This window comes from Mus musculus, chromosome 6 (genome assembly GCF_000001635.26).
Source record: "Mus musculus strain C57BL/6J chromosome 6, GRCm38.p6 C57BL/6J".
NCBI classification, from domain to species: Eukaryota; Metazoa; Chordata; class Mammalia; order Rodentia; family Muridae; genus Mus; species Mus musculus.
The window spans coordinates 129084852-129101485 of NC_000072.6; the positions used below are offsets into that span (position 1 = coordinate 129084852).

Sequence of the window (16634 nt, forward strand, 5' to 3'; positions counted from 1 at the left end):
CGACCCATCCTTGCTTGCCATTTTTCCAGTTTGGACAAGCGAAGCGGCCTTGCTTCAAGCTTTTTAACCTTATGGTAAAAAGAACATCAGAGACTGTGTAATCTGACTTAGAAAGATTAGTCCTATAAAAAGAGTTATAGTGATTATTCTCTTTCCCTCACGTGACCAGTTATTCTAACTCAATCTTGGACTGGTCTAGTAATAATTCCAGTATTAGAGAATCCCAGGGAAGTTAGCTAAATATTCTTAATTACCTAACAAACTTAAATTGGAGCACAGCCTCCTCTCCCAGAAAGATTGCAGACTTTCTGCAATTCTCAAAGCCAACACCCCCACACCAGGAGCTCTAAGTCTAAGCTTGGTCGTTGCTAATTTGCAATTGAATGGAGTACCTGGACTTCCCCAAAAGAAGCTTTTGTACTGTTGCCTTTCACTGTCTCAACTTTGTTTTCCAAGCAGGTCAGTCAGCGCCCTTCAGCCTGACTGCAGCAGGCGTGCATCCCCGACTCCAACAGCGCAGGTGGAAGTTATTAATCTTCATTCAAGAAGCATTCTAAGTACATATTGTGGCTTTTGGTCTGATCTGGAAGTAAGGTTTGCTATGAGGGCCAGACAGTCTAAGACGGACACCCAGATTTTGGAGTCATATCAATCTAGACAGAGGTACATGCCAAGAGGCCGTGGCTCATTAGTAATATACCACAGAGCCATGTAAAGAATTGGAGGCAAAGGTTAATGTCTTAGAAGTAGTAGTCTTAACAATAGGGCAGGACATAGCATATATTAATGCTAGAAAGTCAGAAATTTCAGATATTAGCAATAGTCACTTGGACACTTGGGACATTGTTGAATTGGCCAGAGATTTAAAAGATAACCTAAGTGCATTGAATCCCCTGGATTGGGTTCAATATATATTCCTACTTGCTATTATTATTGGCATTATTTTATTAGTAAATTGTTGTTTCCACTCATCTTTAGAACACTCCTGAGATCTGTAGCTACAACGAGGCGGGACATTCCGGAACTTCAGCAGAAATATAAGAAAGAGAGAGAATGCTATGCACACTACAGTGAAGTTTGCTTGGCAGGCCGAGAGGCCTGGGAGCACTCACGAGGCAAAGAGTTTCATGGAAACTCACCTCCTGGAACTTTGGCGTTCTCATAAACCGTATATTCTTACCCTATCCCTGAATTAGTCTGGTGTATGGATCCACGTGCTCTCTTTTAGTATTATCTTATTATAAGTGCCTTTTATGATTGAATTCTGACATAGCTAAGCCTTCACCAGTGTTCCAAAGTCCTAGAAAGACCTTGTAGCTGACAAACTTGGAATTCAGTAGGAATTCAGAAAGGAAGTTACCTATTCAGTAACTAATTAAGCATTACAAAAGATCGGAGCCAGTAGCTCAGGGCTGGTCTGCAAAGTGTTTACTAAGGACAGTAGCCAGTCTTACCCAAACAAGGGTTTACCATGAGAAAAGTTAGGGAATCCCACTGAGACAGGTTTCTTCTCTAGACCCAAAGTAATCAGGCAGAACTATAGAGCATAAATAAATTTTATGCCTCAGTCCAGCTTTTTTTAAAAATATTAATAACAGGGAGGAAATTGTAACCTCCCTGCTAACGTGATGCTGGCTAAACCAGACCTCAGCTTTGCTGCCACTAAGGAGATTACCTAAGGTGGAGCCTGTCTCCCTAAATCACTCTATTGTTCAGCCACAGTCACTGCTACCTGCTGGGAGTCTGCCTTGCTATTCCGGAGACTACACCCTATCCTGCATGTGGTCACCTGCAGCTGGGCTCCAAGGATAAATTGGCAGGAATGGGCCTCCCCGCCTCCTTTATAAAGTGCGTCTGCCATTAAACATTTGAACCTTAAGCAGACTAGCATGTCTTGGTTCCATTATTTCTCGACCCGCCTAGGTTCCCTCTTTTCTTTCAGCTCCAGTTTGCCTCCCAGGCTCAAACCTGGACATGAGAGCTGCAGGCCGGCCCCAACAAAAAGACAAGTGCATCATGTTCAGCTTAGAGAACCAGTAGTTCACTGAGGTTGCTCAAGGCGTGGGTAATGGAAATGCCCTTGGGTCCATCCATTACAGAAAAGTCCTTGACACTAATGTGGATAGTTTCTCACAAAACTGTGTTGAAAAATACAAAAATAATAAAATGTCATGAAATTATCCCCGCAGATTACGTCTGTCTTACTGCCCTTGGACCGTCTGCTTTGACAATCTGACATGGTAGAGAGACTAGATGAATGTGGATCATAAAGGATAGTGTATTAATGAGGTAAAACCCACAAGTTTGGAGCAAAAGCAGACCACATTCAACATGACCCTTGAAGCCTCACATTGCTTTAATTCATACATACATAGTTACAAGAGCAATGTTCCCTAATACCCTAATATTGTATGCAGGCTACCTTGCATAAAAAGAACTTTTCAGATGTGATTTAAAGACATTGAAATGGAGAGGTATTTCTTAAACAACTAGATAGCCTGACTTAATCATAGGGTGCTTCAATAGAGAAGAGAGGGCAGTAGAGAAAAAACTTAAAGATGCTACACTGTTGGCTTTTACGATGGAGGAAGGAACCCTTGCCATGGAAAGCAGGTGGCCTCTAGAGACTGTTAGGCCAAGGAAGAATTTGCCCTTAACTATCCAAAAGGAACATGGTCCTATTGTAAATTTTAGTCCAATGAGATCTCTTTTGAACCTCTGGCCTTCAAAACTGAATAATAGATCAATGCTGCTCTTGTTTAAAACTTTTATATATACATTTTTATTTATTTATTTTATTGTATATTAGTGTTTGCACGCACTCACACACACACACACACAGCATGTGCATACCTGGTGCCTGCAGAGGTTAAAACAGGGCACTGGATCCCCTGGGAGTTGAGTTGAGTTAGGGAAGGTTATGGCCCACCATGGTGTGTTAGGAATCAAACCCAAGTCCTCTGCAAGAGCAGTCAGTGCTTTCTTTTAACTGCTGTGCCATCCCTCCAGCTGCTCAGTGGGATTTTGCTTTTACACTAACATAAAACTGGGATTAATTTGCTGTTCTCCTTTTTCTTTTTGAGACAGGATCTCTCCATGTAGCTGCTCTGGAACTTGCTTTGTAGACCAGGCTAGCCTCAAACTCACAGAGATATTTATTCTTCTGCCAATTGTTTACTGAGGTTAAAGAAGTGTACCACTATACCAAGCCTATAAAACTTTTATAATATGGTTTTGCCTATCTCCTGGAATTTATCCAATAACTTCATCTAAATAATACAGGCCACAGGAGACACTAACCATGAAGTCTCTGGGTGCCAGGGGCTCACTGCCACTTTCCTTTATAACAGAAGTACATGTTCTGTTTGTCACAAGCTATGAGAACAGCAAAATTCAAATGTCATTTCATTCAACTAATTGTGAATTCCAGTGAATATGAGAAGATTTTTTGAACAGCTGTCACCTGTAGATGGCGGCAGTGTCACCTACAACAGCAAGTGAAAACACTTTTATCTCCATGATGAATTATTGAAAGACTAAGATAGTAAGCATGTACTGAGCATGGTGAGACATGTTCACAGATAAGCCTACCAGTATTATAGTTGTCCATTGAGCTATTTTACACACTACAAAGCTCTGTGATAGCTGCTGACTTGTCCAGCAGGTCCAGTTATTTGAGGGTCTTGAGGGGACCTTCTCCTAAGAACCAAATGGAGGGAGGGAGAGACGGACACCAAGTGCAGGAACGACACGGCGGAAGCAGTCTGAGTAGCATCAAGGTGTCACTGTATTCAGCATGGCTCAAGGCTTAAATGCACAAGCAAAAGGGGAAGTACGTCTCAGCAGGAGGAATGGGGAAGCAGAAATGCACAAGCAAAGGAGGAAGTACTTCTCAGCAGGAGGAATGGGGCAGCATAAATGCACAAGCAAAGGAGGAAGTACTTCTCAGCAGGATGGGTGGGGCAGTGGAAATTTTTCTTTTGGCAGCTACATGGGGAAGCAGAAACTTGGTGGTATCAGGGTGTGGTCAGGACATCTGGCGCTGACTTAGGGCTGGAACATTCTGTGGTTGTTCTCAGAAGGGTGCGTCAGTAGCGCGCTTTTGACCCCCTTTTCTTCTAGGGGGGACAGATCCAATTTGGAGATCAAGTCAATAGAGTTGTCGTAATAGCTCCCAACAAGCTGCTACAAAAGTTCCTAAGTTATTGGACTATAAATAGGGTAATCTATATTTTCGTGGTATATGTCTTAGAAGCCAGTTTGTACAGTTTGTTGTGGGAGGTGTGGCCTTGTTGGAGGAGGTGTGGTCTTATTGCTGGAGTCATGTCACTGGGGTTGGGTTCCTAAAATCCCACAGCATCCCCAGTTCATGCTCTGTCTGTCTTGTGGTTGTTCTCTCAATATGTCACCCACTGTTCCAATAGGATACCTGCCTGTTTTCTATCATGCTCCTCATCATGGTGGTCATTTACTCATTATCTGAAATTTAAGTAAATTTCCAGTAAATGGAGCTTTTATAAGTTGTCTTCATCATTGTGTCTCTTCACAGCAATACAAAAGTTAACTAAGATAGGAACTGTCCAGCATACTGCAGGCTATACATTGTGTCCCAGAGTTCCAGTTTTTGTGAGCTCCCATGCTGGGGTGGGCTTAAATGATACATATGTCTTTGAATCAATTCTGCTCCTGTAGGAGGAAACTCCTATCTAAATTCCTATAAGTAGCACCAATAACACTTATCTGTTTACCATGTTGGACTTTGATCCTATCTGTAATTTGGTCTGTCATGGGCTCCCTCTCTCAAGTGAGAAGATTTGTGTGTTGTATATGCCCAGGAAAGTCTGTCACACAACAACTACACACAGTTAAATGAAATAAAGTCATTAGTTTCTCTGAATTTCTGTAAGAAAGTATTTTCTTGGTAACTGGTAATCTATATAATCTAACATGGAATTCTACATTGACTATCACAAAAATGTATCTTTCTTACATATATGGTTCAAACACTCCTGTGTTTGATACACTGTGCTGTTCTCTGAGAATGCAGAAGTGGATCACACACAAAATCTTTCTCATTCGTTTGCTATAAATAAGATGGACTGCAAATCAGAAAGACCTAAGTGCAATAGGAATAGAACATTGAGAAAAGTATTTTTCTGCATGAGATATGCTTGTATTAATCTAAGAATGGTCAGGGTAAGCCCAGTGGTGGTGGTTCATATCTAGCATCTCAGAACTAGGGAGACAGAGGCAGGTAGATCTCTGACTTCAAAACCAACCTGGTCTATAAAGGAAGGCAGGACTCAAGATAGCCAAGAATACACAGAGAAATCACATGTCAAAAAACCAAAGAACCAAAAAGACTATAATAAAAATACAGATTCAAAATAAACACAGTATACTACAAAAAAAGAACTTTATATTTTTTTAAATTTCATTTCAATGTGTGTGTGTGTGTGTGTGTGTGCCTGTGTGCCTGTGTGTATGCATGTAAATGTGTACAGTGAAAGCTTGAAGTTCAGAGACAACTTGCTGTGGATGGTTTTATGTTTCCAACGTGTGGATCCGGGTGTTGAACTCAGTCTTAGTAGTCGGTGCCTTTACCATCAGAATCATATTCCTATCTCTGAACTAATACTTTAATAGAGAGCAAGACTATGTGCTGTTATGTAGCTTCTCCCAGCCTTGAAGCAGGCTAATTCAGACCTTGCTGCCACTGAGAATGAGACCATCTGGGGTGGAGCCTTCTGACCTAGATGGCTTTATTGTTGTTCTGTCACCTGCAGCTGCTCTTCTCCAAGATGCCTCTACCCACTGAGAGGCTGAACCTGTCTTCCTGAGATATTCCTGAGATAGCTAACAACCTGTGGAATTGGCAACCCAATGCTAACAGCTCTGACAGACTAGTGCTAACAACTTAGCAACAAAGCATCAAGAAGCCTGGTGTGGTAGGGGATGGGTTTTCCCTTTATAAGCACAGACTCTTAGTAAACTTTGGTCCATGATCAGAAATCTGTCTTGGTTTAGTTACTTCTCTCGCCTGATATAGTTCTTGACAGCAGACAAATGCCTATTTTCTTTTTCACTCCCATTTTCCACTGTCAACCCCTGGCTGATATCAGCACACTGGGCCAATGCTGACTCAGTCTAGCCTGTATCTCTTTGTACCTACAGCACCAGTTTTGAAAAGATGAAGTTTAAAGCCAGTGCTAGCATGAATACAAAGTGTTGCTCACTGTGCCAGATACATCTTCTTACTATTCTTTCTTGTAGAGCTCTACCAAGACAGTGTTCTCTCAGTTGATCTACTCATACTCAGGTCCCACCCGTACCTGTTCGGGCGCCATCTGTAGCCACCTGTGGCCACACTAACTGGGTTCCTGTGAGTGGGAGGTTGGAGCTGTATGGGAGAGTATCCCGTCCCGAGGGACTCAGTTATTTGTGGGTGCGAGGGGGACCGCAAATCTGGGAGAAAATGGGAGGAAGAGAAAAAGGAGCTGGAGACCAAGTAGAGGGTCCTATGGAGGTCTCAGTTTATTAGGCTGAAACGCCGGCTTTTAAAGCACACATCGAGGGGAATAGGGAAGGGTTGAGGGGGAATTAACAAAGAACAAAGCAGTGGGCATCTGCTGACATGAGGGCTGAAGTCAGAGTGGTGGGCACTCTGAGTCTTATCTTCGGAACATAGATTCTCCTTAATAGCCTTGGGTGTCAGGCCAGGCTCAGCTTGTAACTCATGTCCTTGGAAGTCATGGGAGTCAGAAAGAGATAAGGAAGAGGGGACTATAATTCAGCTTTTACAGCCTCAGGTGCCAGGAAGGGAACAGGGAGAAGGGAGTGATGACCGGTTCCTGGCACAAGACCATTTGGCTTGTCAGGGTGGGAGATTGTGAAGGGCTCGCTTTCTCACAGTATGGTCTCTAACAGGAGAGGAAGGTGAGAAGTAACAAGACCAAGACAGATTTCTGATCATGCCCAAAGTTTACTAAGAGTTTGTGCTTATAAAGGGAAAGCCTGCCATGCCAGACTTCTTGATGCTTTGTTGCTAAGTTGTCCCGTCCAGCAGGACTTAGTTATTCCATGGGTCTAGGAGGACTGAGGCCTGGAAGAGAAATGGTCAGAGAAAAGGGAGCGAGACCAAGCAAAGAGTTGTCAAGGTCTGTTTAATGGAGTCTAGGAGCCTGGTTATAAGCACACAATGAGAAACAAATAGGGAGGGTTCGGGAGGGTATAATAAAAGTACAGATAAAGGGATAGACATCTGGGGCGGATGCTGATTGCAGGCTTCAAACATCTTGCAGCTTATCTCGGAGTGCCGGCCCTATCTAAACAGTCCCAGGAACCAAATGGAGACATGAAGGAGGAGGTGATGCTGGCTTTATCTAAACAGTCCCAGGCTCCAAGTAGAGACATGAAGGAAGGGATGACATAACTCCCATCAAAGGGTCAGCCAGATCTTCAGGGTGAGAGTTGCTGAGGTTCTGGTTTCCCACATTTTGGTCTCTCACACTAAGTTGTTAGCACAAGTCTGTCAAAGCTTTTAGCATTATGTTGCCAAGTCCACAGGTTGTCTCAGGCTATCTCAGGAATATCGCCTTCTGGGGTTTACAGAGTGACTTTGTTATTAAACAAAATTTAGAAAAAGGGATAGTGGTAAATTTCAGTAGTACGGTGTTTGCCTAGCATGCGTGAGAAGGTTTAATCCATATACAAAGTAAGAAGAAAGTTAACAGAGAAATTGTTTGTGAACTGTTATTTCGTCCTTTTTGGGACTCATCAGTACAGTATAGCACATGATCCAAAAATTTAAAATATTTTGTCCTTAAAATTTAACAATGTGTAAATGATTGCAAGATTAGGCATCTGAAGGGGTTTCAGTAATCAGCTATCTCCTCATCTGAAAAGAACCTATTAAAGAATAAAATTCAAATGGCATAATCATGTATGGAGTTCTTAAAACTGTTAAATTTGGAAAATGAAATTTGTTTGTAACATATTCTTAGTCTGTTTCAATTTTTAAAAAATCTGAGAAGTAAAGTGTAAAATTATTTGACAATGCTATTAAATCTTAGTGTAAAGCATTGCTTTTAATCCTGTCTCTATCTGCTTTCAGATTGGTCATTGAATTTTTTAAAAGAATGATGACTATACTGTCTATAATGTTTGGAGGCCACAAGCCAATTATTATCTGTCCTGTGATTACAGAATAAACTTCCATGGGTTCAGTCACCCCACATTTTTAGTGCCTCTGAATTCATAGCAAGGACCAATGAAAAAAGTTCATACCTGATCACAAAATGTACCTCACTAATACAGATTTGTTTATACTTTAGTTTTACCTATCAGTACTTATACCCAAACACCTATTTGATTTAGAATCATCTATCCAAATTCTATGCAGTATATCTATGATCCTTTAAGCAAGTTTTCATCTTTGCTGTCAGTGTGATTACTGATGAATTTTGATAATAGTTTTGGTAGATATGAGTAGAGGAGCAACTGTAGATAACAGGTCACAGAGCATCAGTTTCTCACGCATGCTTTGGCACATTCCCTATCCGGGATTTACAATTAGTGGGCGCTGTAAGGTGTAGTTGTTGGGCTTGTTACAAATCCATTTTTTATGTATATCCCCACTGCTGTTGTAGATCCCCCTGTTACTCAAGTAGGCACATTCTCCTCCTCCTCGGGTGAGAACCCTAAAGCAAAGAACAAATAATAATTACTGCACAGGCTAGCATTGCATTAAAACACCTGATCTAGTTTTAAACCTAGCATCTTTTACATCCTCAGGGTTGATTTGAACATCACATCTTTGTCATTCATCTATGTTGAACCCTGGGATGTGTGTACAAAGGAATTAACTGGTGCTTGCTATTATGCTCAAACAAACTGCTGCTCAGGGTGACATCACTGAGGGTGATTTTCAGTTCTTGATGTATTTTACACATGTATAAAAGTGAGGGAAACCCTACTTCTTAATAAATTTCTTGGAGGTCTTAATGATGGATGTGACTATATCTGTATTTTACCACTCCACTGAAATGGCTCTGTTCAAAATGGCTAGCTATGCTCACACAAGAGCTGTCTCTGGGCTTTTTGATGAGGAGGCATTAGAAAGGTTACCAATATCCCTGGAATATCAGCTTCAGTAAACAGGTACAGGGAGAACAGAGGACCAACAAGTCTTACCCATGCAGTTCTGCACTGGCTTCCTGGGCTTTTTAACACTCCTCCTCCACCCTCCCTGATATATAGTTCTGACACCAGTAAAGAAAAATTTTCAGTTGGTGATATAAAACAGACAATATCTCCCCCAGATGCCATTATTATGGTATAGATTTTTGAGTGAAATTACTCTAAGTAAATGTGTTGAAAGATGGCCAATGAATTGGATGATATAAAAAAAAAAACCTGAGTTTGTGATGTTGTGGTGTTTGCATCTCTTACAGATACAATGCACACATTTCACAGCAAATAAACACAGTATAAGCGTAAGTTTTCTGAAAACGTACAAGTTGTTATACTCAGTGTTGTCTGTCCATATCCAAGGGTGTTCTGAAGACTCTCTGTGTAGTCCAATCCAGTGGTCAGAAGCCCCCTTGTATCTCTTCAGAAAATTCTGTCATAACACAGATAAAGGAAATACATGTGTCTCTCAGTTTAACATGACCCTTGAGTCTCCACCCTAGAGCCTCCTCTCAAGATGACAGCATCTTATAACTGAGGCTCATCAACTTTGGAGCCATAATAACCCTTAGTTCTCAGTATAAGCATTTTACACCCATAACCCAAAATACATTGATGTGACTTGGTAGGTCCTTGATTTACAATGTCCTTGCCATTTTTAATAGATGCCAAATTCATTATGCAACAAGTGAATGCTTGGAGAAGAGCTTACATGACCACAAGGTATCTCAGAAAATTGTATGTGTGGCCTGTAAGGTCTTACTATGCGCACTACATGATAACAGATCTCTGCAATAGCTTAGGGCTCAAGCCAGAAGCAATAACACCAGGAAATGGCACAAACTACTGTCTTCTGCATATACCCCATCTGCCTGAATGAGATTCTTCCTCATGCTTTAGCCCCAAGCTCTCAATCTCAAAGCAGTAGTACATATTCAACAAAACAACAAACCCATTACTGATCCCCTTTCTTACCAGTTCCTCCAAGCTGTCAAATAGAGCTAGATGGGCATCTAGTGCTATGCAGGAGGACTGACTGAATGTCCAGTTTCCCATGTCTTCAGAAAAATAAAAGCATTTATTTCCAAATCCAATCCAGCCACTTGAGCATACAGCATAGCAAGGTTCACAGCTCTCCATGACTGGTTTTTTCTTTCTCACTTAAATGGAGACAGTAATATAAAATGTAACAAAGAGACATTTCCAAGTCTGATCCCTTTGTCTAGCCATCCAAACTTCAGTTGTGAGGTGTGTACTTGGACTGTAGTTTTCTTAACTGACACTAGGGGGCCCCTCCTAGCATGAAGGTCCCCAATACAGAGCCTTCCAGTGGGGATCTAAGGGAATATTTTCACTTTTCTTCTTTGTGTTTTGAGACAGAATCTAGCTATGTCTCACTGCCTGGCCTTGATCTCACTATGTGGGCTGAACTTGTCTGGAGATTGTAATTGTAATCCTCCTGGCTGTTCTTCCTAAGTGCTAGGAACAAGACACCATACCCTGTGAGAAACTCTTTTCTAGGCCATCAGCTCCTTAGGACTGTCCCTGATTCCTAGCATCCTACAGTGTGCTTTCCCATAATTCTCCTTCACATTCTCCTTTTCTCTAACAAAAGAAAGAAACTCCTTACTTGTCTGGATGTTAGTATAGAAAAATGCCAGCATGCAAAACATGGCAGGGTCAAATAATTTTTGATACCAACATTTTGATCATAAGCTTCCTATAATTCTGACACACACACACACACATACTCCCTCTTTCTCTATATATGTATATATACATATATCTGCATATATACATTTATATGTATATTTCCATATATATGTGTGTGTGTATATATATGTATGTTTGCATATATATATGTATATATGTATATGTATATATATGTGTGTGTGTAAACATATACTGGCTCTTGGTATAGAAACTCAGATTGGCTATCATCAAGAAGTTTGTCAACCACGTTGGGCAGTAGTGGCATATACCTTTAATCCCAGTAATCAGGAGGTAGAGGTAGAGGCAGAGGCAGAGGCAGAGGCAGAGGCAGAGGCAGAGGCAGAGGCAGAGGCAGAGGCAGAGGCAGAGGCAGAGGCAGAGAGGCAGAGGCAGAGGCAGAGGCAGAGGCAGAGGCAGAGGCAGAGGCAGAGGCAGAGGCAGAGGCAGAGGCAGAGGCAGAGGCAGAGGCAGAGGCAGAGGCAGAGGCGGAGGCAGAGGCAGAAAACTCAGAGGCAGAACTCAGCCTGTTCAGAAGCATATTAAGAAATGGGGACACTTATTTACGACTGGTGGAAGTACAAGCAGATATAGTCCACATGGAGGGTTCTCAGAAAACTTAAAACTAGACCTGCTGTGTGGCCCAGCTATGATATTCCTGGGCATATATGAAGAGAACTCCACATCCTACCACAGAGATACTTGCACATCTGTGTTTATTGCTCCTCTATCTGCAAGGAAACAGAACTGACCCAGATGCTCACCAACTGATGGATAATGTAAATGTGTTACAGGCACAAACAAGAATGTTATTTAGCTGTAAATGAAATTTGTAGGAGGGGGGGTACCTAGAAAGTATAATATTAAGGAAGGTAATCCAAGGTCCAAGAAAATAAGCCCATTGTAAGCCTTCACATCCAGTCCCAGCCTATAGCAGACAGTGTAAGCAGCTGTGTGGGTGCTCATGGAATACCATGTGGAGAGGAGAAGAAAGAAGAGTGATATAAAGTGACAAGGAAGGACAGGATGCAAGTAATGGGCTATAAGTTGTGCAAAGTTTAAAAACAGAATTATTTTTTTAGTTTCAACTCTTCCATAGTTTTTCTTTTTTTTGTGTGTGGAAGACAAGTGCATAAAAATGTGACTGACAAGTCTAAACCATAAGCAAAGCTTCATGGCTTCACAATGGCTATTCTAAGTGTGTGGAAGTTAGTGAGATACCAAGGTTTGGAGACCCAGCAAGTGTATGAGTGGCTGTGTTGATGGGGCCGAGTGATGTGTTTGTTTACCTGTGAGTCTATTATAATAAAGTGATGTGTGTGTGTGTGTGTGTGTGTGTGTGTGTGTGTGTGTGTGTGCAATTGTGCTAGCATGTGTATGTATGTTGTTCTTGTTGTTGTTGTTATTGTTGTTGTTGGTGGTATATGTGTGTGCAATTATGTAAGCATGTTTGTATGTTGTTGCTGTTGTTGTTGTTGTTGTGGTGGTGGTGGTGTGTGTGTGTGTGTGTAAAAAGCTCCAACTACAGCAATGTTTCAGAGGACATCTTAGAAAAATAACAGATATATTTCTTCTCTACCTTCTCCTTTTCCTTCCGGTAACATCAGAATTGGTCGGTTGTTCTTTCAAATGTCTACTGAATTTCAAGAAACAAGTGATCTTTGAAGCAAAATATTAAATGGGGGAATGATACCCCAAATATTTTTACTGGGGCTGTGTTATAGTTGTTTCCAGTTCTCATATCCAGCACTACAAGGCTTTAGTGAAAGGGACAAATATACAGGCAGTGAGGATGACATCACTTCTTTTATATGACTCTTTTTAGGGTTACATAATAGTTTAGGTTACACTAAGATTTGTTGGCAAATGTTTAACCTGTTTAGACTTGTATATTAGTCATTGGTGCAGCTAAAGTTGATTACATAAATGATTCAGGCATTGGTGGTGCACATATTTAATCCCAGCACTTGGGAGGCAGAGGTAGGCTGATTTCCAAGTTCAATGCCAGCTTGGTGTAAATAATGTGTTTCAGGGCAGCCAGGGATACACAGAGAAACCCTGTCTCCAAAAACCAGGATATCAAACAATATTATAAAACATTTTCTCCAGCTACGGCAGCAAAGGTATACAAGAGTTTGCCACATTATTCAAAACAGTCCACAATTAATCCCTTAGGAATCATATTCTAGAATTTTCTAACTATGGGTCATGGGTTCTGTACCTTTCCCAACCATATGACTACTCACTATTCTCACTTCCCTTTAGCTGCAGCTTTGGGTTCCTACTCCTTGAGGTTCCTACTTTGAGATTTTATCTCCTTGTTATCTGCCTTGAACAGTTCCCTAAGGGGACCTATGCCCTCTGCATCTCTCTTTAGAGCTTGCTGAACGTCATCTTCCCAGGGATGCTGAGCCAAGACTCCTGTGTACACCATGGCCTGTGTGTTCTTTCACTGCATCTTCCTGATGGAACCTAAGTTCCCAGACAACAGGAACTTCCAGTGTGTTTTCTCTGGCACCCTTCCCACAATGCCTGAGTCACAGTGGTCAGTAAGTATAACTGACAATGAATATGGACAGAGTGTCACAGAATTTGAAGAATAAGTCACTTACCTGACAAAGTAACAGAAAGAGCAACTACAGCTACAGTAAGGACCATGATCACTCCATAGCAGCAGTAAAGTTTAACACAAGATGCAGCGGAGATGATTCCGAGACATTTTGCTTGGAGTTTTTTACCTGAAAATATAAATCTGAGAATGTCAATTTTGCAAACCTTTTATAGAAAAATATAAATTTATCCCAGAATCATGTGCATATTTGTCTTGTACTCCCCTAGTGAAAACCCCTTCACAGAAGTTTTCAGTCCATAAATGATATCTTTGGCTGACAGAACACTAGAGGAAAGGGAAACAGACTTTGTGTCATAGAATCATCAAGTTATAGAAGTAAGGGCCAATGAGAGAGCAAGAAACAGAAAGAGTGAAGATCAGGATGAAGAAGAAACACCAACAAAGTTATCTATAGGTACAGTTCCATGTGAATAGATCTGGTTAGGGCTGAGGAAACCATAATAACAGTAAAGAGAAAAAAAAAATCAATGTGTCAGGAGTGATGGCTCAGGAATGTGGCTACTAATACAAGAAAGTCAGGAGTTCAAGGCCAATCTTGGTTAAATATTGAGTAAGGGGGCTGGAGAGATGGCTCAGCATTTAAGAGCACTGACTGCTCTTCTAGAGGTCGTGAGTTCAATTCCCAGCACCCACATGGTGGCTTACAACCATCTGTAATGGACATACATAAAATAAATAAATCTTTTTAAAAAAAAGCCTGCGGTGGTGGCACATGCCTTTAATCCCAGCACTTGGGAGGCAGAGACAGGCAGATTTCTGAGTTCGAGGCCAGCCTGGTCTACAGAGTGAGTTCCAGGACAGCCAGGGCTATACAGAGAAACCCTGTTTCAAAAAAAAAAAAAACAAAAAACAAAAAAAAACCAAACCAAAAAATAAAAAATAAAAATTAAAAAAATAAAATAAAAATAAAAAAATTGAGTAAGAGGTTGAGAGAACTATATCAGACCCTGTTCTATCTGTGAATGTAACTAACTAGATAATTCACTTGCTCACTCTAAAGAACTACGTAATGATATGTAATTCAATATATTATCAGAAGAAGAAAATTAAAACAACAACCATTTCATTAATATCAGCAAAAGTATATTCAAAATTCAAGGTAAATACAAAATAACAACTCTGAGCACATTAAGAACTCAAGGAACTTCCCTAACTTGATAAAAGGTTTGTACTGGATAGGTTTATGTGAACTTGACACAAGCTAAAGTCATTTGAGAGTAGGGAACCTGAATTAATAGAACACCTTCATAAGATCGGGTTGTAGGAAAGACAGTACTATATTTTCTTAATTTGTGATTGTGGTGGAAGAACCCAGTGCATTGTGGGTGATGTCATTCCTGGGATGGTTGTCCTGTCTTCTATAAGAAGAATTAGGAGCAAACTGCTAGGAGCAAGTTAGTAAGCAGTACCCCTCAACAGCCTCTGTGTCAGCTGCTGACTCCAGGTTCCTGCCCTGTGTGGATTCCTGGCTTGAATTCCTCCAGTGACGAACAGTGCTATGTAAGCCCAATAAACACTCTAATTCCCAAATTACTTTGGTCATGGATCCACAATAGGATCCCTAACTAAGACAGGTACCTATTATACACCAAAACAAAAATGCAACTACAGTCAGCATAAATGCTTTTCCCCAGTGACGCAGAACAAGGTAAGGATGTCTGCTCACACCATTCTAGTTGTGACTCTGGGAGTCCTGTCCAGGACAGAAGGGCAAGAAAAAGAAATCACAGTCAAGCGTCATAAAAAGAGATAAAAGTTTTGATAGTCAAACTACATGGCTATTTCTACATATACAGTTCTAAAGAGTCTATTACAGGGGCTCTAAAAGTCATGAATGAGTTTATAATGTTGCAGAAAAAATATATCAATGTACAGAATAGTTTTCATTTTATACACTAACTCCTCCTCCTCTTGTTTCTCCTTCTCTTATTTAAACCTCAAGTGTTTATTATGGAAAATTTGAAGCATATACAAAAAATGATATATTCTCAACTCAGGATAACTTCTATCACAGAACTATGGAGTGTGTATATATATCCATGCAGGAAATAAAAATGTTCTAATTATGGGAAAATTTGTTTCAGTTGAAAAGCATCTACACTCTTTTTGATCTTGCTTTTTTGGTGAGTATGAACACTGTTTTCCAGGAAACCCAATATTTTTTTTTCAGTAAAACAAACAAGAAAAACAAAAATTAATGTAATAGAAGAGTGTAGAAAGAAAATACTTGAGTATTAAATAATCCGGTAGAGTAACTAATATAACAGATACCTCCAAGCATTTCTACTTCTATAGAGTCTTACCATGACAGGCTAACAGGCAGGATACTTAGCTCCTCTGAGGGTCTCTGTTGAAACCCCCTCTATCCCTTTAGTGTGATTCAAAGTGCATTAAAATACATACCCATTTCTCCCTCCTGCAGGCAGTCTGGGGCAGTGAGGTCTGTCTTCAGCATGCCCATGGAAGCCTCTTCAACCTTTGCAGCACTCATCTGTGAGCTGAGAGGACTTCCTGAGACTCAGAAGATTTGAAAGAAAACTGTGGACAGGGAGAAGGAGCCTTTTATACACTGTATGTGCTTCCTAATAAGGACTTTACAAGCTCAGCCCAGACAGGTGATTCACTCCTTCTCAGTCCCGAGCACATCACTTGTCAGCACATAGTTTTCTGTTTGTTGGAGAAACAGAATCACAAGGTAGGGGATATTGACATGAAATTAAGTGGACTTTAAACACAATAAATGAAACTGATAAATGCCTGAGAATTAGAAAATATCCCTCACACTGATTCTTTAAGAAAAATATTACTTTGATGAAAGATGCTGTTATTAATTCTCCAATTAATTATTTATTATTATTTATTATTCTCCAGTTAGTTAGTTATTTTGAAATAGGGTCTCACTTGTAGTTTTGGCTAGCTCCAGTCTCACTTTGTAGATCAGGATAGAGTCAGATTCTTGGAGAAGAGCTTGCCTCTGCTCATAAGTGTTAGCCTTAGAAATGCAAGTCACCACACTCAGCCCATGTATTTTAATTTTGGAACATTTTTACTCACAGAATCTCTAGATTTGGCCATCCTCACAATTGTCAGTAATTATGATATT

The 16634-nt window shown here is 40.7% G+C and overlaps 1 protein-coding gene across 1 annotated transcript; it reads right to left on the reverse strand.

Annotated features, from left to right (window-relative positions):
- Positions 1-6964: 6964 nt before the first annotated feature.
- Positions 6965-16052, reverse strand: Clec2e (C-type lectin domain family 2, member e). Its single transcript, NM_153506.4, has 5 exons — positions 15935-16052; positions 13512-13637; positions 10165-10349; positions 9516-9622; positions 6965-8699 (listed from the first exon to the last, which is right to left on the reverse strand). The coding sequence occupies exons 1-5, from the start codon at positions 16020-16022 to the stop codon at positions 8555-8557; spliced, it is 651 nt and encodes a 216-aa protein (NP_705726.3). The 5' UTR covers positions 16023-16052; the 3' UTR covers positions 6965-8554.
- Between the last annotated feature and the right edge of the window lie 582 nt (positions 16053-16634).

What these genes read in the sequence shown, in the direction of transcription:
- Clec2e (NM_153506.4), bottom strand. Translation starts at nt 16,022, where the DNA reads ATGAGTGCTGCAAAGGTTGAAGAGGCTTCCATGGGCATGCTGAAGACA. An exon ending in CCTGCAGGAGGGAGAAATGG is followed by an intron (nt 13,638 to 15,934) that starts GTATGTATTTTA and finishes TTATATTTTCAG; the next exon opens with GTAAAAAACTCCAAGCAAAA. An exon ending in TCTTTCTGTTACTTTGTCAG is followed by an intron (nt 10,350 to 13,511) that starts GTAAGTGACTTA and finishes TCTCCATTTAAG; the next exon opens with TGAGAAAGAAAAAACCAGTC.